We start from the raw sequence: 25,431 nt of genomic DNA, 5'->3' as shown, positions 1-25,431 counted from the left end.
CAATTGTTCTAGTTAACGGGAGCCAGCGAGATCCTAAGCCACCGTTAATGGCCCACAATTTGCATAATTATAGCTCTTTAATGTTAAGACGGTCAGGTTGCATAAAATGTAATTTGTGCTGCAGAAACTGATCACTCCTTATTTTCCCATCCTGCTAACCAAGAGATTTTCGAGTGTTCTTCGTTTCAAGTTTTCTCACCTGCACTGAGTCCCAGATTTGTCCCAAAGCCGGTTGAGAGGAAATATGTTAGAATGTCACATACAGTGTGACCCCCTGTCCTTCGTTCGGTGGCCAGTGTTCTGGATTACAAAGGAAATCAATAAAGAGTGTCTTGTATATGCCAATAATCACACAAATGATTGTGCACTGTAATACAATGTGTTGTTTGTATGAGTGTGTGTCACAAATAAAACATTGGGGAGGTGCCCTTAAAAATTAACGTTCTTCTATCGTTTCCAAGTTGTCCTTTACTTGAAGCATAAAGGGTCTGTAGATGGGCATGAGGGAGATTACCATAGTCAGGGACTAGTTCTTCTGTTGTAGGAACACCCGTGCTAGTGAAGCTATGTGTTTCCTCTTGCCAGACCCCTTCTGCGCTGCCATGGTGCTGGCACCATCAGTCCATATGACCCAATTCCTTTCTGCAGACTCCAGCGGGCGAAGTGCCACGCTTGGTACAGTGATGGCTGGCTGCAGGCGTGGCTCCTGATGTGCCCTGCTGACTGGGTGGGGCCACCCCAGTGGCGAAGACCGGACCAGCCCCAGTGCACTGCCCCTGGATGCACTGATAGAGACACGCCCCAAACCACACTAACCCACATGCCCCTCCTGCAGGGAGGGACTGGCCTGCACAGATACCTAGGGGAGCAGCTGCTGTGTCCCACTTGCTGGGAGGGGTGACTGGGGCTCGCTGTGGGGCTGTGTCTGGGCCAGCTGAACCCAAGCTGTGGGAGGGATAGCTCAGTGGTTTGAATATTGGCCTGCTAAACCAGGGTTGTGAGTTCAATCCTTGAGGGGGCCATTTAGGGCTCTGGGGCAAAAAGTGGGGATTGGTCCTGCTTTGAGCAGGGGATTGGACTAGATGACCTCCTGAGGTCCCTTCCAACCCTGAGATTCTATGATTCAAGCTCTGAGACCCCGGAGGAAGAAGGGACTCAGAGCTCAAATGTCTACACAGGAATGTTACAGCCCCCGTCCACTAGAGCCAGGCCAGCAGGGCATTTAATTGCAGCGTAGACCAGTGGTTTTCAAAGTTCGGGTTGTGACCGTACTGGGTCACGGCATGCAAGGCACTGGGTTGCAGCGGCTCTGGTCAGTCCATCGGCGGGGCTCCCCAGCTAAGACAGGCTAGTCCCTACCTGCTCCAACACCATGCTGCGCCCCAGAAGCGGCCAGCAGCAAGTCCAGCTCCGAGGCAGGGGGCCACGAGGCTCCGCCCTCACCCCGAGCACCGGCTCCGCACTCCCATTGGCCCCACCCCCAGCCCAGAGCCCTGACCCCCTCCTGCACCCCTACCCCATACACCAGCCCAGAGTCCCATCCCACACCCTGAACCCCTCATTCCCAGCTCTGCTGGGTCACGGGCAACAACGATTTTCTTCAACTGGAAATTAACATATCCAAACTTAGCACAATAGGGCCAAACTGGAGGCCTGGATAGTCTCCATCCAAGAACACTGAAGAAACTGGCACATGAAATCGCAATCCAAAGAGCAAGGATTTTTCATGAATCCATAAACTCGGGCATCATATCTATGACTGGAGAATTGTAAATATAGTATCTATAGTTAAGAAGGGGGGGCGGGGGGGGGGAAGTGATCCGGGAAACTACAGGCCCATTAGTTTGACCTCAACTGTATGCCAGGATTTGGAACAAATTTAGAAAGAAGGTGTAGTTAAGGACATAGAGATAATCATTAATGGGGGTAAAAACCAACCTGGTTTTACAAAAGGCACCAGACCAGACCGATCTCTTTCTTTGAGAAACGAATTGATTTTCTAGAGAAAGGAAATGCAGTAGATCTAATCTACTTGGATTTCAGTAGAGCATTTGATATAATTCCACATGGGAAAATATTAGTTAAATTGAAGAAAATGGGGATTAATTCAAGAATCAAAAGGTGGGTAATGAACTGATTAAAGGGGAGACTTAAATGGATCATAATGAAAGGAGAACTGTCAGGCTGGAGGGAGGTTTCTAGTGGAGTTCCTCAAGGATCAGTCTTGGGACCGATCTTATTTATTTTTATTCATGACCTTGGGACAAAAACGAGGAGTGTGCTAATAAAATTTGCGGATGACACAAAGTTGGGAGCTATTGCCAATCCGGAGGAGGACCGGAATATCATACAAGATTTGGACAACCTTGAACACTGGAATAATAGAAATGGGATGAAATTTAATAGTGCAAAGTGCAAGGTCGTGTATTTAGGGACTAACAACAAGAATTATTGCTATAAACTGGGGACGTATCAATTGGAAGTGACAGAGGGGGAGAAAGAGCTGGGTATGATGGTTGATCACAGGATGACTGAGCCACCAATGTCTTGCAGCTGTGTGACGAAGTGGGACTGTTCTTAATGTTCTCTCTGAATACTGTGTGGGTGCCTCAGTTTCCCCTATGCATTTCTTAAGTCTCTGTCTGGTGGGATAAGCTGTGTGATTGTTGCAGAGCCTGAGAGGGCCAGTGTGATGGCGTCTACACAGAGAATGGCCGACACCCTGTCTCCTGGCAACTGATGGCCTGGGCCCCTCCTCTGCAAAGGTGCCAACTAAAGGTGTTAGAGTAACAGCCGTGTTAGTCTGTATTCGCAAAAAGAACAGGAGGACTTGTGGCACCTTAGAGACTAACCAATTTATTTGAGCATAAACTTTCATGAGCTACAGTTCACTGCATTCAGTGGAATGCATCCGATGAAGTGAGCTGTAGCTCACGAAAGCTTATGCTCAAATAAATTGGTTAGTCTCTAAGGTGCCACAAGTCCTCCTGTTCTTTTAACTAAAGGTGTTGGAGAACAAAGGGATCAGGTGACCTCCTGGCCCGGGGGAGTGGGGGGGGGAAGACAAAGGTTGGAGGAGGAGCCGGGGAGATGGCTGGAGAGAGAGTTGGAGTTGAGAGCTGGCTGGGGAAATGGAGGGAGGGCCAGATGGACCTCTGGCCTCCCTGCCTCCACCCCGAAGATGGACCTGACTGAGGGGTCCTGGTCTCTGTACCTGCAAGCTCTGTGTTAGACCATGTTCCTGTCGTCTAATAAACCTTCTCTTTCACTGGCTGGCTGAGAGTCACGTCTGACTGCGGAGTTGGGGGGCAGGACCCTCTGGCTTCCCCAGGACCCTGCCTGAGCGGACTTGCTGTGGGAAGCGCACGGAGGGGCAGAGGATGCTGAATGCTCCGAGGTCAGACCCAAGAATGTAGAAGCCATGTGAGCTGCTTGCCCTGCAGACAGGCTGCTCCCAGAGAGGAGGCTCCCCCAGAGTCCTGAGTGGCTTCGTAGGGAGCAGTTCCAGAGCATCGCCCGGTGACTCTGTGACAAGCTGTGAAAAAGGCTAATGCAGCCCTGGGTTGCCTCAGGCGAGGTATTTCCAGCAGATAGAGGGAAGCGTTCGTACCATTATACAAAGCACTGGTGAGACCTCATCTGGACTACTGTGTGCCGTTCTGGGCTCCGTATTTAAGAAAGATGAATTCAAACTGGAACAGGTGCAGAGAAGGGCGACTAGGATGATCCGAGGAATGGAAAACCTGTTTTATGAGAGGGGACTCAAAGAGCTTGGTTTGTTTAGCCTAACAGGGGAGATACGATTGCTCTCTATAAATACATCAGAGAGCTAAGCAGCAGGCAGAGTGGGGCGCTATTTAAGTTATGGGCCAATGCTTGCACAAGAACAAATGGCTACAAACTGGCCATCAACAAGTTTAGTCTTGAAATTAGATGAAGGTTTTTAACCATCAGAGGAGTGAAGTTCTGGAACAGCCTTCCAAGGGGAGCAGTAGGGGCAAAAAAACTGACTGGATTCAAGACTGAGCTTAATAAATGTACGAAGGGGATGGGATGGTGGTGCTGCCTACAACGGCCCATCCTCGACTGATATTAGCAAATATCTCCAACAGCCAGAGATAAGACACTAGATGGGGCAGGCTCTGAGTTACTACAGTGAATTCTTTCCCAGCTGTCTGGCTAGTGGATCTCGCCCACATGCTCAGGGTCTAACTGATCACCAGATTTGGGGTCGGGAAGGAATTTCCCCCCAGGTCAGATTGGCAGAGACCCTGGTGGTTTTTCGCTTCCTCTGCAGCATGGGGCACAGGTCACTTGCTGGTTTACAGTAGAGTAAATGATAGATTCTCTGTAAACTTGAAGTCTTTAAAGCAAGATTTGAGGACGTCAGAAATTCAGCCAGAGGTTAGGGGTTTGTTAGAGGAGTGGGTGGGCCAGGTTCCGTGTCCTACAATGTGCAGGTCAGATGAGATGATCATAATAGTCCCATCCGGCCTTAGAGTCTACGAGTCGCAGTGAATTCCCCCATGTTGGATGCCGCACTTTTTGAGTTAGGAAAGTGTCCTCTATAAAGTTTAGACATTCCAAGGATGCTCTCGTACTGGCAGCATGAGCTCCCAGCATACGTAACTCACATTGAAGTCCACCAGAATAACATTGGGTTTTTTTTCCTACCATACATCATCGATCAGTACACAAGGAAGCAGTTATCCTGTTCCCTAGTGGGATTTGGCGGTTGGTAGCAGACACCAGCTGGTACCACATCTTGTGCTTTACCAATGAGGACTCTGATCCATAAGCATTCAGGTTCACTTTCCTCCAGACTATCAGTGACTCAGAAACAGGCCATGCCACAGGACACTGGCTTCCTGCCGGGGAGCCTGTGCCGTGGTGCTCCTGGTATTTGTGCCCTGCTTCGGGACCCTCAGACTGAAGTGCATTGAGTTATTATTTGATTGTTAATACTTCACCCTAACCCTTGCCCCCAAACCCCGAGTTTTACCCTCCCCCTCTCCTGTTACCTCCCTCCATTTGCCAAGTGTCCACAGCAGATCAATGACATCCTGGCTCCCCCACAGCCCTCTCGGGGCCTCCCCCCCCAGCAGCTGTGGGGAGGCAGACTCAGCGCTGGAATCTACAGACAGCTGCAACAGCTGAGAGAGCAACCTGCTGGGAACCCTCCGCAAACCGGGCTCCAGGGCCGGCCGCCTCAGTGGAGACAAGACGTGAAGGAGCCCGTGCCTGAGACTGTGGGGGTGTGTGTGTGTGCGTGGGGTTTGGAGCTGACTGGCGGCCAGGGCCCGCAAACCACCCCAGGCTTAACGCAGCCCCCAGGCACTCTGCAGGATCGCCCTCCAGAGCTTCGCCCAGCCTGGCAGACGATTCCGCACTCAGACTGATCTCCCTGGCCCTGGGTGCCACCTCAATGTTCCCGGGGTGAGGCCCCCCCCGCTGCCAACCCCCTCAAGAATCCCTCCTGGTGCCCCCCACGTGAGGCACTCGCAGGCTGTTGGCCTGCCCCCCCAGTCACTGAGCCAAACTGGGCGGGTTGGTCCCTCAGACCCTGCTCATCCGTGCTGCTCCGCCCTGAACTGCCCCCGCTCCTCACAGGCTCTCTGCTGCGGCTGTGCCCCGAGGGCTGCCGGGGGTCCGGCATCCGACCGGAACACCTGGGTCGGCGGCACAGCGGGGGCCCGGGGCTAAGGCAGGCTCCCTACCTGCCCTGGCTCCGCGCGGCTCCCAGAAGCAGCCACCAGGGCCTTGCGGCCCCAGGCGCCTGGGGGGCCACGGGGGCTCCGTGCACTGTCCCTGCCCCAAGAGCCGGCTGCACAACTCCCATTGGCTGGGCACTGCAATCAACAGGAGCTGTGGGCCTGCGGGCAGCGTGCGGCGTCTCCCTGGCCACCCATGTGCCTAGGGGTTGCAGGGGCCTGGCGGCCGCTTCCTGAAAACCACCTGAAGCACCACCGGGACCCCGCACCCCCTTCTGAACCCTGACCCCCTCCCCCAGCCCGGAGTCCCCTTCCACACCCAAACTCCCTCCTGGAGCCCGCACCGCGCCCACACCCCAACTCCCTGACCCAGCCCTGAGCCCCCTTCTGCACCCCAAACCTCTCATCCCTGGCCCTACCCCAGAGCCCACACACCCAGCCGGAGCTCACACCCCCTCCCGCACCCCAACCCCCTGGCACAGGGACGGGGAAGTCAAGCCCAGCTCCTCTACATCCCTAGGCCCTGGCTACACAGAGCCAGTCAGTGCACTAAGTGGGGTGCAGCCTGTGCCCCCAGGGCTTGGGGGGGACAGTAGGGAATCTACAAGGGGCTCGCTCATCTTCTGGGTCAGTTTCAGGGATTTCCCTACAGGGTTCCAAGGTTTTTCCCCTGGTACTGGCCTGACAGCTGGGGGTGACATCCTCCAGCTCCCCCCCAAGCAGGCACTGCCCCCCCACCAGTGTTTTCCAGCGCAGGGGAATGAGGGGACCCATCAGTCCTCATCCTGCCTGCTGAGGGAAGAGCCGGGCCCAGGCGTGGGGCTGGGGGCTGACCTGGACCCTTGCCCATTAGACACAGGACCGAGACCGAGCTAGCTCATTTCACACCAGCCAGACACGCCTGGCTAAGCCTTTTGGCCACCCCCAAACTACAGCAGGCCTGAAACCATTGGCCTGCCTTTCTTCCAGCCAAACCCTTCTCTGGCCCCTGTAGTAACGAGCGCCTCACACCCGAGTGGCAGGGCAGGGCTATACCCCATGGTGCGGATGGGAGCTGAGACCACGCTGAGAGGTCTGTCTGCACAGCCAGAAGAGGGGTGATCTTACCTGGGTTAGAATAGCAGGAGGCCCCAGCAGCGTGGCTCTTGGCTCAGGTCAGAACACCACTTTCTGCAGCGCAGACAGACGCTCAGAAGTTGCCCAAGGAAGCCTGTGGCCAAGGGAGTCCTGCACTGCACCTGGGGTGTCCCGAGGCCCATGCTCGTGCCCAGACCACTGCACCACCCTTTGCAAACACTCCCGAGGTCGTTGTCCATCCCTCAAGAGCTGGGCAATTCCGGCAGCCTCCAGGACAGAATGGCCAGTCACCAGGCACAGCGGGGAGACCGGACCCTTTCTGTAACTGCGGGGGTTCTCCTGCAGAACGGCAGGGGCTCTCTGCCGGCCGTGTGGAGCAGCAATTTGCCAGTTTATTCCCATAAAGCCACTTTTGGGACAAGCATCCTTCCTGCTTCACCCTCAATGGAATGGGCCTTGTTCATGAACATCAAGAGCCCCAGAGCTCCACCTCCAGGGTGACCAGATGTCCTGATTTTATAGGGACAGTCCCGATTTTTGGGTCTTTTTCTTATATAGGCTCCTATTACCCCCCACCCCCTGTCCCGATTTTTCACATTGGCTGTCGGGTCACCCTAACCTCCAGGGACCCCACAATCCATCATCTGCAATGTCTCCATTCCTAGAACCTCCTGCCCTGAGTTTTCATGGCGCTTCGCAGAGTCTCTCCCCCAGCATCTGTGAAAGGTAGCCACCTCTTGGGTGGAGCAGCAGCCGGACAGAACACAGCATGTCGAATAGCAGTGCAGGGAAGCCCATGATACAAGGTGTCAACCAAAGGATGTCCTTGTGGAGCAAGTAGGATTTGGAGGGTCTGCATGTGATCTTCCCCATCTAAGCTCTCCCTACACCCTCGAGTAACATCTCGGCTGATTGGGGGCAGGTCTGCATTCCTGGGAGCAAATGGGGCAGTTTCTGTTCATCCCTCGAGGGAGACCCAGCCGTGGGGCTGCTGCAGAGATCCGTGGGACATCAGGCTGAGCTCAACAGGGGTGGGCAGGCTGCCCTGGGTGCTCAGGCTGCGGGTGTCCCCGAAATGGACTGATAACCCGACGACAAAGTGTTGGCTAATAGACGCTGGCAAGCATAGACAGAGTGTAGGTACTCCAAGTGGTTAAGCGTGTATATTATTAAGTATTAGCATAGCAGTTCTCTCGCCCAGATTGGCCTGTACCTTCGTTACACCCCTGTCCAATTATGGCAAGTCTTCCAGAACACCTTGCTGTGGCTGCAGTCAGCCTTGGCCTGAGCAGACAGGAAACCTGCGTGTAACAGGACAGGCGATCTCACTTCCTCAGGGCAGCAAGCAAGCCGCTGTCCTCAGAAACCGAGGCGAGGCCTGCATGCCCTTTAGTCCCTGTCATGCCTGTCTCAGAACACGGGGAAGGGGGCGTCATGACCTAAATGGACGCTGGGTTCAGAACCAGAGAGAAAGGGGTGCCCTCAGTACTAGAAACAGACAAGGTACAAAGGTGATTAACTACGTTCCATTTCAAACGACGGACCTGGGGCCTTTTCCGGGTGAACAGGGAGGGCATAAAAGGCTGGCTTTCGAGGTGGCGCTTGGGGGAGCCACATTCTGCCGAAGGTGAATGGAACAGCACTGCGGGCCAGTGCTCTTCGGGGACTGGGATCGTACAGAACAGAGTCAGAAACCTGGCTGACACGGGGCATTTGGTCTCCGGAGTGTATTTCGTAATGAAATAACGAACCAAAGTGCTCTCCAGCAGCCGACTAGCCAGTGGATCAGCACAGCAGGTAGATGCTGGAGGGAGCGAACCTGACTCCTGGCTGGAGCAACACCAGCACAAGCCAGACGAGGGGCCTGATCCTGCCCAGGGCTGGACACGCTCCGCTCTCACTGCAGCCAGAGGGATTTGAGGGTGCTCCACGGTGCGCCCCTGGCTGCCACACCAGCAGTAAAGGCAGGGGACGTTCCCCTTGTGGGTGAGTTTCTGCCCCGTCGCACCAAAGGGCTGAGCACTGGCAAGGAGTCAGCTGCCGACTCCCAGCTGCTGTCCCTTCGTCCGTCCTCATGTCCCACTTCCCCAGCATGCCAAGACCCTCCCTGATTGGCACCTGGTTAGCTCGCCCTCAGCTGTCCCTGACACCCGACACACCTCCCCATCCTGCCTCCTTCCCCGGCACTCCAGCTCGCCTGGGAAAGGGAAATCAATGGGGAAGCCGGGGGAGCGCTCAGGCTAAATTGCCAGGCCACGGGGAGCCAGATAGCTTCTAACAAGCCGCACGTGGCGTTGGGGGGTGAGTGGGGTCAGGGAACCCGATCCCTCCGGCCAGCGGCTGGCGGCACTCGGTTTATTTATTCCCCGGAGAGGGGCCGCCCTCTGTCTGTCAGATAACTGGCGGGCGTGGAGGGATCCCTGTGGATGGCTCACACCACCCGTGCCATGTCAATCGTTGGCTAATCTCCTCCCCCCGGCACATCAGCTCAGCGCCTGAGGCCCTCCGGGACCGGCAGCCGGCCCACCGGATTCCTCTCCCAAGCATTGGGCTTTCCGGGAGGGCAGTGCCCAGGACTGGGGAGCATGTCGGCGCTGCGGCAGAGCGCGGGTGGGAGCGCCCCTGGGCTGCCCTCAGCAGGGCTCCCCAGCACTGAGCGTGGAGGTAAGGAGCGTGGAGGTAAGGAGCACGGGACGTGCTCAGGGCTGTGGGGACTGGGGCTGGGGAGAGAGCTCCTGGCAGTGACTGGGACTGAACCCCTGGGGATGGGGGGTGCTCTCTCTGGGCTGGGGGAGCCGTGCGGTGCAATGATAAGACGTGATACATCGACAGGAGCCGTCCGTGTTTCCGTGCACAGAGTGCTTGTCCCCACCGCCTCCCGCAGGGAGGTCAAGTCACCAGCACGCTCCTGGCTGGGCCGGTAACGTGGAGTGCTTGGTTTGCACCGCAGAGCTCCCGCTGCCTTCCCTTGGCCTGGAAAGCCCCAACCCCACTCCAAGAGAAGCCCGACCCCTCCGGGTTTCATTTAATGCAGACGAGGCAGGCAAGGGAGCAAAGGAAACCTGTGAAACTGCAGGTTCACGGTGCAGCTTGGGCCAGAGTGGAAATCAGCATCGCTCCATTTACACCAGCTGAGGCTCCGGCCCCTGAGGCTGTTTCAATGGGGCCGTTAGGACTGTGCTGTACAGCTGTGATGACACACAACTCCTAGTGCACGCTCTTAGCAGGGGGCTATGCCGGGAGACTCGTTCCTCTGCACCGAGGGCGGGGGACGGCACCATAGGCCAGGATAATCCTGCCCACACCAGGAGCTGTACTGGTACCTACAGCGCTATAAAATCCCATCCCTAATGGAAACTGTCAATTTGGTACAAGCACCAGGCCTGTGGGCTTTAGGCACCCAGGGCCCTTTGTCATTGAAAGGAAGTTTGGCACCGCGCCTCCTTTAAAACCTCAACCCAGGCTTCAAAGTGTAATGGAAGCAGAATGGCAAAGGCTCCCCCCGGCCGCACTTTGCCTTTGATCCCAGGGGCTGTGGGTTCAGCATGAATCCCCCATGTGGGTGCTGCTGTGATGGGCTGTGAAGAGGCCGGCCACGCTGAGCGGGTCTCAGGGTGGAGTCGTTTGGGAGAAGAGGCACCGGGACCTTGTGTTGGTTAATGTCGCTTCCCTGGGAAAGCCAGGCCTTATTATTAGAGCGGCTTAAATGTTTTCCTTCAACATTTATTTCTGGCTGAAAACGAGTCCCTTTTCGAAAGGACATCCGTTGTGGAATATTTTTGTTTCGAGAATTTTAAAAAAATCTAGGAACATATTTGGAAAAAAAATTTTCTTTCTTTTGCCTTTTTTGCAGAAGACACATAACCAGCAGTCCTAGCGGTTAGTAATAGTTGGAACAGAGAAATAGCAGAACACAAACTCCTTGGGAAGTTCACCCTAAGGCCCCGATCTCTGTACATTTTTTACTTTTCCTTTCAAGGCGAGGTCTGGAAAAGGCAGGTTTTTCCTTCGGGGGCCCTCCCTGAAGGCAGGTGTCCTGCATAAGCCGGAAGTTCCCTTAGTGGCTGCTGGGATGCTTTCATTCTGGTTTAAACAACATTCCCCCTAAGTCCATCGCAACCCAAGCAGACAGCACGCAGATAAAAGGGCTCCACTCCTCCCAGGGTCAGGGCTGGTGTGATGCTTCCCGGGGTGCCCAGGGTTGTGGGGCACCTCACTGTTGTTAGTTGTTGGCTGCATGTGTGTGTTCTCTCTGCGTGCGGCACTGGCCCTGGCCAGACAGCAGGCTCCAAACGCACTGCCCAATAAGACCCCAAGGCTTGGTTTTGTAGGGAAGGCACCCGGCCAGGTTTATTGCCGACGAAGCACGGTCCTAGCTCCCCAGCTCAATGTCTGCAGTTACACTTGCACACGTATGCTCGTTGCAATGGACACAGCTCAGTGAATGGTGGGACTTTTCCTTCCCCGCCAGGCTGGCCAAAGACTCCCTCTGAGGCTCCTTTCTATACTCTGACACCAACAAGTTACGTGTTGCCCCCCTGACGTGGTCGGTTACCACCCTTTACCCTGTACATGTTGGACTGATCAGAACATCTCCATCCCTCACGCTGTCATCCTGATTTTGTCTTTAAGCAGGGGGGTCAGCGTGTCCTTGTGTCATCTTCAGGGTGTGTGTTTACACCACTCGGGGTGTTGTGGTGTAAACACACACTCCCTTCTGGAGTGTGTCTGCGTGCGTGTCCTGTGCCTGGCGCGTCTCAGGAACGTGGGTGTGTTTGCAATGCCAGCCCTGTGCTTGCCTTCAGGATCCTGACACTGGGAAGAAAGGAAAGCAGCAGAATACGGACCCTGGACTTCAGAAAAGCAGACTTTGACTCCCTTAGGGAACTGATGGGCATCCCCTGGGAGAATAACATGAGGGGAAAAGGAGTCCAGGAGAGCTGGCTGTATTTTAAAGAATCCTTATTGAGGTTACAGGGACAAACCATCCCGATGTGTAGAAAGAATATTAAATATGGCAGGTGACCAGCTTGGCTTAACAGTGAAATCCTTGCTGATCTTAAACACAAAAAAGAAGCTTACAAGAAGTGGAAGATTGGACAAATGACCAGGGATGAGTATAAAAATATTGCTCAGGTATGCAGGAGTGAAATCAGGAAGGCCAAATCACACCTGGAGTTGCAGCTAGCAAGAGATGTTAAGAGTAACAAGAAGGGTTTCTTCAGGTATGTTAGCAACAAGAAGAAAGTCAAGGAAAGTGTGGGCCCCTTACTGAATGAGGGAGGCAACCTAGTGACAGAGGATGTGGGAAAAGCTAATGTACTCAATGCTTTTTTTGCCTCTGTCTTCACGAACAAGGTCAGCTCCCAGACTACTGCACTGGGCAGCACAGCATGGGGAGGAGGTGGCCAGCCCTCTGTGGAGAAAGAAGTGGTTCGGGACTATTTAGAAAAGCTGGACGAGCACAAGTCCATGGGGTCAGATGCGCTGCATTCAAGAGTGCTAAAAGAGTTGGCGGATGTGACTGCAGAACCATTGGCCATTATCTTTGAAAACTCGTGGCGATCGGGGGAAGTCCTGGACGACTGGAAAAAGGCTAATGTAGTGCCCATCTTTAAAAAAGGGAAGGAGGAGGATCCTGGGAACTACAGGCCAGTCAGCCTCACCTCAGTCCCTGGAAAAATCATGGAGCATGTCCTCAAGGAATCAATTCTGAAGCACTTAGATGAGAGGAAAGTGATCAGGAACAATCAGCATGGATTCACCAAGGGCAAGTCATGCCTGACTAATCTAATTGTCTTCTATGACGAGATAACTGGCTCTGTGGATGAGGGGAAAGCGGTGGACGTGTTGTTCCTTGACTTTAGAAAAGCTTTTGACATGGTCTCCCACAGTATTCTTGTCAGCAAGTTAAAGAAGTTGGGCTGGATGAATGGACTATAAGGTGGATAGAAAGGTGGCTAGATTGTCGGGCTCAACGGGTAGTGATCAATGGCTCCATGTCTAGTTGGCAGCCGGTATCAAGTGGAGTGCCCCAAGGGCTGGTCCTCGGGCCGGTTTTGTTCAATATCTTCATAAATGATCTGGAGGATGGTGTGGATTGCACCCTCAGCAAGTTTGCAGATGACACTAAACTGGGAGGAGAGGTAGATACGCTGGAGGGTAGGGATAGGATACAGAGGGACCTAGACAAATTAGAGGATTGGGCCAAAAGAAATCTGACGAGGTTCAACAAGGACAAGTGCAGAGTCCTGCACTTAGGACGGAAGAATTCAATGCATCGCTTCAGACTAGGGACCGAATGGCTCGGCAGCAGTTCTGCGGAAAAGGACCTAGGGGTGACAGTGGACGAGAAGCTGGATATGAGTCAACAGTGTGCCCTTGTTGCCAAGAAGGCCAATGGCATTTTGGGATGTATATGTAGGGGCATTGCCAGCAGATCGAGGGACGTGATCGTTCCCCTCTATTCGACACTGGTGAGGCCTCATCTGGAGTACTGTGTCCAGTTTTGGGCCCCACACTACAAGAAGGATTTGGAAAAATTGGAAAGCGTCCAGTGGAGGGCAACAAAAATGATTAGGGGACTGGAACACATGACTTATGAGGAGAGGCTGAGGGAACTGGGGATGTTTAGTGTTCAGAAGAGAAGAATGAGGGGGGATTTGATAGCTGCTTTCAACTACCTGAAAGGGGGTTCCAAAGAGGGTGGATCTAGACTGTTCTCAGTGGTAACAGATGACAGAACAAGGAGCAATGGTCTCAAGTTGCAGTGGGGGAAGTTTTGGTTGGATATTAGGAAAAACTTTTTCACTAGGACGGTGGTGAAGCACAGGGAGGGGGTAGAATCTCCTTCCTTAGAGGTTTTTAAGGTCAGGCTTGACAAAGCCCTGGCTGGGATGATTTAGGTGGGGATTAGTCTTGCTTTGAGCCGGGGATGGGGCTAGATGACCTCCTGAGGTCCCTTCCAACCCTGAGATTCTACGATTCTATGATGTGGTCGCCGTACTTTACCATTCACACGTTCATGCCCCATCTGTCCTAGTCCGCACATTCCCTCGTACGACTGGTGGACAGAGTTTATTTTCTAATTGTTTTTAGCCCCTTATGGTGGGCCTGGGAATGTTCGGTCTGGGACTCTGATTGTGGAATGCAATCTGATGATTGAGCCTTGGGGGCACTCCCAGATAACATATAGGGACATGGTATATATGTGTCGTGTATGAGGGTGTCGTGTGTATGTGTGCCTATGACACCACCTCATATTTAAGCATCACAATCCATTTCCAAGCTGGTGTTGTCGTCTGGCCCTTTTGCTTGGGTGCTGCAGATAGCAGCTCACTCCTAACCGGAGACTCCTGACAGGCTGTGAGCAGACGTCAGCTTTTGCCTGCTGTGGGTCAGCGCCTGCCCCCACCAGCCTCCGGCTGCACAAGAACAGCCTCCCCGGCCTCGCGCTCTCTGTACAGCTAGCAGGAAGCACATGACAAATCCCGAGTCCCCCGAGCATCCCTCCAAAGTGCCCAGGCCCTGAGCCACTACAGAACGCTCAGCTCTGCTCTTCCCGAAGGACCAGCTCAGGGCCCCAGCTCTACTTACCATAGAGCACGGAGAGCCGGGTGCAGTGAAACCACAAATAAATGTATTCGCAAAGAGCAGAGATTCAAGCGGTTGTGAGTAAGAATGCGGGAAACATATAACACAAAATCATCACATGCTTTCCAGGGCCTAATCTTCATAGAATCATAGAATATCAGGGTTGGAAGGGACCTCAGGAGGTCATCTAGTCCAACCCCCTGCTCAAAGCAGGACCAGTCCCCAATTAAATCATCCCAGCCAGGGCTTTGTCAAGCCTGACCTTAAAAACTTCTAAGGAAGGAGATTCTACCATCTATCTACTATCTTAACTAACAAGACATTCCCCTGACTCCTACAAGATAGTTCACCCCAAGTCCTTTCCCCAGCATTTTCAACCACTTGGGCTGAGATCCCCCTTCATAAGACCAAGCCCGCTGGCAGCTTATCCTCCCAGATGGAAGGAAGGAAGGTGTACCTCCATGCCCTCTAGTGATACCCCCAAATGTTCATTGTCCTTCTCAATAGGGCTCTCCTCTGCTGGGTCACTTTTTCCTGTAAATCTCCTCTCTTTGCAAATTGCACAGCCCTTCATTAGCCTCAGCGGTGACTGCCAAAGGAGGCCAGTTCTGAGCCACACTACATCGATTTACATGTGAACAGACAGATAGAGAAACATTTCTTGCCTGACAGAAAACCTGCTTTACACCTTTCTGGTCGCTAGTCACAGACCTTAAGTACACAATATTTGGGTATATCTATAACTCCTTACACAACATCCGTAAATACATCCTGCAGTGGTTATGATGACCAGAGTGACACAGGCTTTCCGTAGAGACCTTACATGACATTCTTTTGGTGAACCTAGGGATCCCTGTCCCCCAATTAAAACAATGAGGAGTCCAGTGGGACCTTAAAGACTAACAGATTTATTTGGGCATAAGCTTTGCATCTGAAGAAGTGGTTTTTTACCCATGAAAGCTTATGCCCAAATAAATCTGTTAGTCTTTAAGGTGCCACCGGACTCCTTGTTGTTTTAGTGGATACAGACTAAGATGGCTACCCCCTGATACTTGTCCTCCTATGTACTCCTTTGCCCATTGGCATCCAGAGGTCCTTGGGGCACTGCCCGATCCTGGTAGATCTTCCCAGAGACTGTTACACAAACTGGGAGCGGCTCCACCTGTGGGGGTTACCGGTGGTAGCATGTGTTCTCCTTGGTGGTAAGAGCGAGCAGGATCACGCCCTAGAAATGGAACGCAGAGCCAGCTGGAGTCGCTCGGGTATTAACAGAGACTGTATTGCTAATGGGCCAAATCCCGACATCTCCCTTTGTGTAGAATCCTCTCCTGGAGTCAGCGATTGGTTGGCTGGAGTGAGTGTTTCCGAACTGGGACCAGTAACACTAATTGTTAGAAACTCCCCACGCAAGTCCCTTGGGACAAGCCAACAAACAAACAGGACAATGCCCCCCGCCCCTTTTCTTCTCCTTTCTCTTGGGCCCTGCCCCTCACTGTACCTCTCCCTGAGGATATCTGGCTAGGCCTCCTGCTGCTGATAAGCCCTACGGCAGCCCCTTGGACACAGGCAAGCAAATTCTGTAGGGTCGCTCCTCTGAACAAGCCTAGCAAAGATGCTGCTCTTTGCAATGCCAAGTACCAGTGCTGTCACCTGCCCTGATGGTGGTGGGAGATCCACTTTCTAGCTGATCAAGGCATAGGTGCCAAGCTAACATGGCCTCCTCCCTACTGCAGTGGGTTCCTCTGTGCTAGCTGCCCTGGCTTCCCACTCCTCCCTGCTCTTGCCACCCACCACCCAGTGCGGGCTCAGGGACATGGCCTGAGCACTGCAGAGCCAGGCCAGGAGATGGCAGCAGCTGCAAGAGGTGCAGGAGAATGGTGCTGCCCGTGGGCATTGTGCCCAGTGAAAGGAGCCATGGAGAGGGGAGCCCAACACAGCCCTGGGCTGAGACCCAGCTTGGTGAGATTGAGTGTGACCACTCTGGAGCCAGCGGGGTTGCACCTGATGACGGCAAGGCTGGTAGAAGAGAAGACAGCCCGTTTTCCCTGAGACATGGCCAAGGGGCCACCAGCAGGGGCTGGGTGGACACTTCAAGTAGCGCTGTGCCCATCTCTGTCCCAGCCCTCTCATCTGGGGATCCCAAAGCACTCAATCCCTCCCAGCTGCCCACAGATAGGTTCATTCCATACTGGCCTGGGAGGTAGGGGCATCATTAGGGTTCCACCCCTGTCCTGGCTGGGCTGAAAGATTCCCTGTAGTTTGCAAGCCCCTCAACTTGGGCTAAATTGAGAGCAGACCTAGGCTCCTGGGAGGGGGACATCTTTCTGCAGGGGGAAGCTCTGCCATGTTTGCTTTGAGGATCATTTGAGCCCTAGACTTGGGATGGGAGAGTAACAATCCCACAAAGAAAGCCACAGACAATCCGAGCCCTGTGCTTTGCTGGATTATTATCAGCCATTTCACAACTGGGGAAACTGAGGCACAGAGGCGGGCGGGACATGCCTGAGGTCACAGAGTGAGCCAGCAGCAGAACTGCACACAGAACCCAGGAATTCTGAGTCACAGCCTGCTGAGGTGGGCCTACAATCCTGATTCCCAGGACCCTGCTCTCACGAGAAAATCCGGCCTCCCGAAGTGTACCAGAAGTGGACTGGCTACAGAGCTTGCTTCTACACCCCACCTGTGTTCGTCATAAGAGCCTTTTGATTCTCTGAATTCACATGAATCTGCAGCTAGGCTCTTCCAAAGTCTCTCTCTGGTAGAGGCCTCTGTACACTGCAAAGTACAGCCTTGTCTCTTAAGTTGACTTGTACTGGATCTCCTTTCAAAAGTCCAATACCTTGAAATCCTCTGTCAAGTTCTTCCCCCTTTCTCAGTAGGCCCATCCTGGTGTCCATGCTCTGGCTCAGAAGGCTGTTGGTCTATGGTCCTTTGATCACATACACTCTGAATACATAGCTTTGTAGGTTGTTTCTGTGATGAACTGGCCCATGCAATTCAGAATCCGTCCAGGGCTAGTCAGGGCTGTGTCAGGTGACTTCAGCTCTGGGCGGGATTGAGATGACTGTGATATCAGCTCCTGAATCAGTTTTAAAGTCAATAGTCTTGCCATCAATATTCAATTTCACTTTCTAGGTAGGCTCTATGTCATCACCAGTGACAAATCCCAGAAATAATGGCTCTTGATTGTCTGTAATATGAGTCAACTCCCAGACTGCTTTCACGCAGCAAACAACTACAACATGTCCATGTTTCACGTATTTATTACACAGTTTGCCTCTGACTGGACATGCATCGTCTCTTGGGATATGACTTTTTCCACACCTTGTGCATGTAGACTGGAATTGGTCCCTCTTAGCCTGGGAGTTCTCCCTCCTTGCCTCAGAGGTTTTATGATCTTGACTTTTAACATTCAAGTGTCTGTTTGTAGCTTCTCAGATAGTTTCAGATTTTTCAATTTGCTCCTGCCCTTTGTTCTGTTTGACTAATTCTGACTGCTTTGCTACCTGTATAGCTGTGTGTAGGGTTAAATCTCTCTTCAACTGTAACTGCTGTGAAAGGTTTTTATCTGTTAACCCAATGCCCAGCCTGTCACCAATATTTTCATGTTTTGCATTCCCAGAATCACAGTTTTCAGCCAATGTATGCTCTTATAAAACATTCAACATTTCCCCCTCATTCTTGAATTCTCTGGTGAAAACCTGCTCTTTCACAAAGCCCATTTATCTGAGGTATAAATTATGCATCAAATATAGCCAGAACCCTTTCACAGTCATCTTTGTGACTGTCTTCAGTAAAGTTAAAGCACTCAAAGATAGGCTCTGCCTGCTTCCCCATAGCATAAATTAAAGATGATGCTTCTATATCCAGTTTCTTTGTGGAGCTGAATAGCAATGCTAAATCTTGCAAAATATTGTTTCCAGTCTGTCCTTTCTGAAGGTTTGTCAAAGCTGATGCTCTTGGGGGCATTGAAGGCATGTTGGTGAGATCCTGCACCCTTTGTTGCTTTGTTCCTTCTGTTTGCAACCTTTGTTGCTGTTTTCCTGCTATTTCTGTTCTTAGTTTACTCCTGACACCATGTCATAGTCCTGCACCAGATACGGACTGGCCTCAGAGCTTGCTTCAACACACCACCTGTGTTCATCGTACGATCCTTTAATGCTCTGCCAGACATGTCTGAGGTTCATTTAAATGAGGCGTTTTACACACATTGCCACCTAGTGGTTGAACCGTAGAACACAGGTGAGCATTCCACTTCACTAGGAGCCTCTGCACATGTGGGCATCCTGCCTGCAGGACCCCCGGCTCACCTGCACCGTCACTCAGCCAGAGAAGGGCCAATTAATGGCTTCAAACCACCCTCATCCTGGAGGAAGGAAATGACCCGTCTGTGGAGCATGTGAGGAAGCCTGTAGGTCGAGAGCTGGAGAAAGCCCAAGTCCCAGCAAAGCTAGATCCACAACTCATTAACCTTTGTGAGCAGGTACACACTGAGCAGCTAGTACCAAACACACTGTTACTAACAAGAACAAGAGATTACTCAACAAAATAGATTGTATCACTTCAGAGAAGAATCAACTTTTCATCTCCTTGGCTGTAGGTCCAGCGCCACTCTTGCAGTCCTGCTCTTTGCTTCTCTTCGCCTTGACGTGTTCCTTAGATTCGAGGTTCCTGGGGTTGTACCTCTTTGCACCGAGTTTATCCATGAGCAGGACTTTGTCATCTAGTGGCCCCTCGTTTGTACACTAGGCACCTTTGGTCTGTCAATAGCTGTTCAAATGGTCATTCTCCCTGTTCACGGACGTAGGTCCTCTGTGGGTGGGCATCTCTTTTACTGTTTTTAGGACCTATTTATACCTAACAGCTTTTTGATCAATTTCCTTTTTCACCAATTTCAGGTTTTTTCCTAGATACGCTCTCTGGTGCGTCTGTAGATTTTATTTCCCTCTACTTCCTTTCTCTAACCGTGTCTGTTCACATGCCCAGGTCTGCTTTCTTCTGCTTCTCCTGACCTGAAACCTTTCCTGTTTTCCTTCTTTCCTCCTTCTCACTTCCCATGCCCTACTCTAGTCTCCTGCTCATCTTTTATTTGATCACCTCACCTCCAAACCACACTCTGGTTCATCCACCAGCTCAGCAGCTTGATCCTTCTCCTTCTTCAACAGCTTCGGGGGGATTCCGAGCCCCCTTCTCAGCTCGAGCTGCCCTCACTGGCCGTCTCACTCCCCAGGACAGCACTCTGATGCTAGTGCCAGGGTGAGGCTTGCTACAAAGGGACCATTAAATCATCCAGTCTGATCCCCTATAGCACAGGCCAGAGAACGTCGCCCTGGTACCCCTGCACTCAGCCCAAAGACATGTGTTTGACTGAAGCATCTTGCAGAAAGGCAGCCGGGCTTCCATCAAGAGCTGGAGTTCAGTCCCCCTCACTATTAACCTTTGGTGCCTTTTCTAATTGGAATGTGTCTGGCTTCAGCTTCCACCCACTGGGTCTTGCTCTGCCTTTCTCGGCTCGAAGAAAGAGCCCTTCAGTGCCTGGTGTTTCCCCCCATGTACATATACACTGTAATCAAGTCACCTCTCAATCTTCTTTTTGATACAATTCTTCCCTCACCCCCATCCCCAAAGTGCCTGATTTCAAAGCTGCTGGCTTTCAAGCCCTCCAGCCCTGTGTCCTCTGTGCATTAGAGAGCCAGCCATGGGGTTGTGGTTACAACTAGGGCTGTCACACGATTTGAAAAAGAAATCCCAAGTAACTGCGAACTTAAAAAAATAGTCACAGTTAATCACAGCTTTAATCGCGCTGTTAAACAATAATAGAAACACCAATTCCAATTCAGCAGGGACGCACGTCCTCTGGAATGGAGGTTGAAGCATGACAGGGCATACGAATGTTTAGCCTATCTGGCTCCTAAATACCTTGCAACAAGAGTCACAACAATGCCATGCGAACGCTTGTTCTGACTTTCAGGTAACATTGTAAAGAAGAAGCAGGCAGCATTATCTCCCGTAATTGTAAACAAACTAGTTTGTCTGAGCGATTGGCTGAACAAGAAGTAGGACTGAGTGGACTTGAAGACTCTAAAGTTTTAAGTTGTTTTGTTTTTGACCGCAGTTTTGTGAAAAGATAATAATTCTACATTTGTAAGTTGCAGGTTCACGATAAAGAGATTGCACGACAGTACGTGCATGAGGTGAATTGAAAAATACTGTATCTTTTTTTACTGGACAAATATTTATAATTAATGTAAAGTGAGCGCTGTACACGTTGCATCCTGTGTTATAACTGAAATCAATATATCTGAAAATGTAGAACAGCATCCAAAGTATTTCTAATCCATTTCAATTGGTGTCCTATTATTGTTTACCAGTGCAATGAAAACTGCGATTAATCGTGACTATGTTTTCAATCTAGTTAATTTGTTTTGCGTTTATCGCTTGAGGTAACGGCGATTAATTGACAGACCTGGCTATAACTTCTTTCCGGGGTGTGTATAAGTGTGCCTACCCCTGCCTCTGGGAGAGGGAGGTTGACCCAGGAGAAGGCTGGGACGCTCGCTCTCAGGCCCTGCTAAGGGAGTCCAGGAGAAGAGAGGAGGGGTCACAGTGAGGCCGTGGCAGAGCTGGGGACACAACCCAGCTCTTAGACTCATTCCATAACCACAAGCCCCCCCTCTTCTCCGAAGCCTGTACTGGCCTGAGTGACCCCTGCTGTGATGGGATGTTAGATGGGGTGGGCTCTGAGTTACTACAGAGAATTCTTCCCTGGGTATCTGGTTGGTGAATCTTGCCCATATGCTCAGGGTTCAGCTCAGGGGTCGGGAAGGAATTTTCCTCCAGGGCAGGTTGGAAAAGGCCCTGGGGGGTTTTTGCCTTCCTCCGTAGCATGGGGCACGGGTCACTTGCTGGAGGATTCTCTGCACCTTGAAGTCTTTAAACCACGATTTGAGGACTTCAATAGCTCAGACATTGGTGAGAGGTTTTTTGCAGGAGTGGGTGGGTGCGATTCTGCGGCCTGCGTTGTGCAGGAGGTCAGACTAGATGATCATAATGGTCCCTTCTGACCTTAATGTCTATTAGTCATGGCCGAGAAGGACACTCCAGCACTGTATGTGCCAATGGAACCCAGGGATGCGTGACACGTCCCCCATCCCCAGGGGCCTGGGGTCTGTGACAGCACCCCTGGCTCCTTGGCGCATGCTGCAGAGCCTCCTGTGTTTAGCTTTGGGCTGGCCCACATGGTGGTTCTCCCGCTGACCCCCCACCCCGGCTTTCTGCAGCAAAGAATGGGGAGAACTCACGGTCCAAGTCGTCCGGCTCCGGTGGCAAAGAGGAGCTGAACCTGGGCAAGAAGAAGCTGCGAAGGCAAAGGACTCACTTCACCAGCCAGCAGCTGCAGGAGCTGGAGGCCACCTTCCAGCGCAACCGCTACCCAGACCTGAGCACCAGGGAGGAGATCGCAGGCTGGACCAACCTGGCGGAATCCAGGATCAGGGTAAGCAGGAGCCTCCTCAGACACTCCAGTAGGGGGCAGTCTCAGCCTGTGGTCTGCCTTCCCCTCCACCTGTAGCCTTTACAGAGCGGGGCCTTCGGGGGAGTGGGGTTTGTGTGAGAGCCTCCAGCAGAGCGCTGCAGCACAGAATTCCACGCATCAGCCGAAGGAGTCGCTCCATTAGCTGGTAGCAGTAGTAGACCATTGTCCTCTGGCAGGTCCTCCTCTACAGAAGCATGCAATGCACGTGGTGCCAGTATGTTTCAAGTGCCGATGGCAGGGCCAGGAACTTTTTGCCGTACAGGCCTGGTAACGGTGGGAGGAGGACGGCTCTCAGCAACTCCCGTCCCGTCAAGGAGCAATTCCTATCCATGTCTCCTGGGGCTCGAGTGGCATGCAGGGTCAGCCCTTTGATGCTGCCACAGTGCCTCTGGTGCCACAGAGCTTGGGCTTTCCCTGCCCGATGTGCAGCTTGGAGGGCTTGCACTGGCAGAGACTGGCAAAAGCTAATCACAGGGGCTGAGTGAGTCTTTGGGTTCGGGACAGACCCACGTACTGGGGCACAGGAATTCATCACGGAGGGAGACAAAACTGCCAGGGTCATTCCAGGTGCCAGGGCAACTAGGCCTGCTGTTTGGGCCAGATTCACAACTGGTGTGAGCTGAGGAAATTGGTACCAGGTTGGATGGGGCCACGTAGTGCTGCAAAGATACCAGCTTGGCATCGCTAGAGCCTTATTCACCGAGCAGGGACCATGTCTGCAATGCCCAGGCAAGCCCCATGCTTGTACCGGAGAGGGCTGGGACGGGGATTCAGCCTGCAGGGGTCGTTCAGTCCCTGGCCCCTCTGCCAACTGGGGAAGGGGGGTGCTTTGGGGGATGTGTGCCACCTGCTCGCAGCTGGGCTGAGCCCCACCACACAGCCCCCAGCTGGGGGTGCCCATGAGTCTCTGGTAGCTGAAGCAGGGATGGCACAAGCTGCTGAGAAGTGGGAGGCAGGTAGGTCAGCTGCAATGCTGGCTGCTGTGATACTGAGCTCAAAGCAGGCTTTTCTCCCCTCCCCATTCTCTCGCTCTCTCTCTGAAGGTCTGGTTTAAGAACCGCAGAGCCAAGTGGCGGAAGAAGGAGCGGCACCTGCAGACTGGGCTGTGCAAGGGGGGCCTCGGCCCCCAGCTGAACGGTCTGCCCAGGGGCCCGTATGAAGACCTCTTCAACAGCTACTCCAACCACAGCTGGGCCCCCAAGGGCTTCCAGGCCAGCCCCCTCCCCAGCAAAGGCTTCCAGCTCTTCAATGCTGTGAATCTCAGTTCCTTCTCCCCACAGGCCACGTTCCCGGGGGTGGCAGCAGCCTCCATGCCCGGGGTCCCGGCCCTGGAGAACTTCAACAGCCTGGCCGGCCCCACCTACGGACCCGAAGCTTTGCCTTACATGTACAGGGACCCCTGCAACGCAAGCCTGGCAGGGCTGAGACTCCGGGCAAAGCAGCCCCAGCCCCTTAGCCTCGAGGTCCTGCCAAGCCCAGCTGCGAGCCCCAACTCCTGCCAGTACACACTGGACAGGCCTCTCTGAAGGGGACCCCAGAGCACCGGTACCAGCCCCCCCTCCAGACTGTACAGAGGGGTGGGGGGTTCTCTCACCAAGGACAGTGTGGAGGGAGGGGGGTTCCCCAGTCCTGGGACAGTGCCCTCCACCACGCCAGAGCTGCCCTCATAGCCCATGCACCCCCCCTCCCTCTGTCAGTGCCCAGCTCAGGGAGCCCAGGGGGTGCCAAAGGCTACGAGTAGCCCCAAAGATTGTGGCTTAGCCCAAGACCTGTAGATCCGGCCCCAGACAAAGCTCAGTGCAGGCAAAGTGCCGCAATTTGGGTTTAATTACCGTGGAAAGCGCCATCTAAGATCCCAAACAAGTAACAGGCTCTTGGGAGGAGACAAAGCCCCCTGTGAGGGGAGACCTGAAGAGGCCTGGACGGAGGGCTCTGGGACTAGCCAGCTCAGAGGCACAGGGAAGGGCATGATGCTGATCTGAGTTCTGCCCTGGGTGGCATTATTATCTCCAGCTCTTGCCAACAAAACAGAGAGTCCCTGAGCTCGGGCTGTGGCTAGAGCAGGGAGCTCGGAGACTTCCGTTCCCAGCGCTGGAAGGGCGTGCCAGGGGACGATCAGAGCAGCAAGGACGGTGTGTCTGGACTCCTGTGGACAGATCAGGAGCCCTGGATTCTATTTCCAACACTAGCATTTCCTCACCATGTGACCGTGGGCAAGTCCCGTCCCCTCCCTGTGCCTCAGTTTCCTTGTCTGCAATATGTTGGTCACAGTGCTGACCGGCCTCACCTGAGGACTCATTCATGCTTGTAACATGCTTTGGGATCCTTGGGAGGAAGGTGTAATAATGTCGGTGCAGGGTGACATCAGATCTGGGGGAGTGGTAAATAACGCTGAGGACAGTCACCGAGACAGAGCGATCTGGATCGCTTGGTAAGCTGGTTGCAAGCAAACCATGTGCAGGGACGCAGGGGCGGCGAGTTATATGGGCCAGTGGTGCCCGGGCTCCAGGAATATTCAGGGACCAGGGGCCAGGCTCCAGCAATGTTTGGGGCCGGATCTTCCCCCGGCCCCACCTGCCGCCCCCACGCACCTTCCCCAGAGTGTTCCCTGGCTCTGCCTGCGGCCCCTGGGTGATTTAAAAGGGCCCCAAGTGCAGTGCAGCGGGGCTAAAGCGGCTTCCTGCCCACCTTCACTCCGCCCAGCGCACCACTCCCGGAAGCAGCTGGCATGTCCCTGCGGCCCCTCGGGCGGGGGGGTCTCCACGCACTGCCCCCACCCCAAGTGCCGACTCTGCCATTGGAACTATGGCCAACAGGAGCAACTGGGGCGGTGCCTGCGGGGAGCAGCGTGCAGAGACACCCCCCCCCCGGCAACCCCTGCCTAGGAGCCACTACCAGAGGGATGTGCAGGTCGCTTTCGGGAGCTGCCCGCCGTAAGCGCCACACCCCTCACTCCCTCCTACACCCCAACCCCCGGCCCTAGCCAGAGCCCATACCCCAATTCCCACCCAGAGCCCACACCCTGCACTCCCTCCTACAACCCTGCCCCAGCCCAGAGCCCGCACCCAGCACCCAAACTCCCTCCCGGCAGGGCGGGGTGTCAGGGCGGGGGCGGGACTTGGACCCGTTCTGTGCACCACCAAAAATTATACAAACCTGCTGCCCCTGGGGGAAGATCTCTGGCCTGTGTTATGCAGGTGGACAAGCAGACTCACTAGATGCTCACAGCAGTCCCTTCTCACCTTAAAATCTCTGAATTTAGGTGCAAACTATTCTTTGGCTTTGTAAAGTCGGTGCAGGCCTGCTTTCGGATCTTAGCCAGAGTTTTCACAGGATCTGGGCACATCCCCATTGTGATGTCAATCCATGTCCCATCCGCAGGAGGATGGAACGGACTGGTCTGGCTTTTCCAATTCCAGCTCCCAGGAGACCCCCGGGACTCCTTGATGCACAGCTCACAATACCCGAATTCCTCTCATTTCAGGGCTTGCTGCCTTGGGATTTTGGTGCATGCTC

The 25,431-nt window shown here is 53.4% G+C and overlaps 1 protein-coding gene across 1 annotated transcript; it reads left to right on the top strand.

The window, feature by feature from the left end:
* The first annotated feature begins 9,373 nt into the window (after nt 1-9,373).
* LOC141978065 (pituitary homeobox 3-like) lies at nt 9,374-23,441 on the top strand. Its single transcript, XM_074939909.1, has 3 exons — nt 9,374-9,452; nt 21,662-21,876; nt 22,959-23,441. Exons 1-3 carry the CDS (start codon nt 9,374-9,376, stop codon nt 23,439-23,441), a joined length of 777 nt encoding a protein of 258 aa, XP_074796010.1.
* Nucleotides 23,442-25,431: the final 1,990 nt, after the last annotated feature.

The sequence above is a fragment of the Natator depressus genome, chromosome 26, assembly GCF_965152275.1.
Source record: "Natator depressus isolate rNatDep1 chromosome 26, rNatDep2.hap1, whole genome shotgun sequence".
Classification (NCBI taxonomy): Eukaryota; Metazoa; Chordata; order Testudines; family Cheloniidae; genus Natator; species Natator depressus.
Note: the sequence above shows the minus strand (reverse complement) of the source record. Positions and strands in the feature narration are given on the sequence as shown.

Coding starts and splice junctions, on each gene's coding strand:
- LOC141978065 (XM_074939909.1), top strand. CDS start 9,374: ATGTCGGCGCTGCGGCAGAGCGCGGGTGGGAGCGCCCCTGGGCTGCCC. Junction 9,453..21,661: donor CCCCAGCACTGAGCGTGGAG/GTAAGGAGCGTG, acceptor GGCTTTCTGCAG/CAAAGAATGGGGAGAACTCA. Junction 21,877..22,958: donor TGGCGGAATCCAGGATCAGG/GTAAGCAGGAGC, acceptor CTCTCTCTGAAG/GTCTGGTTTAAGAACCGCAG.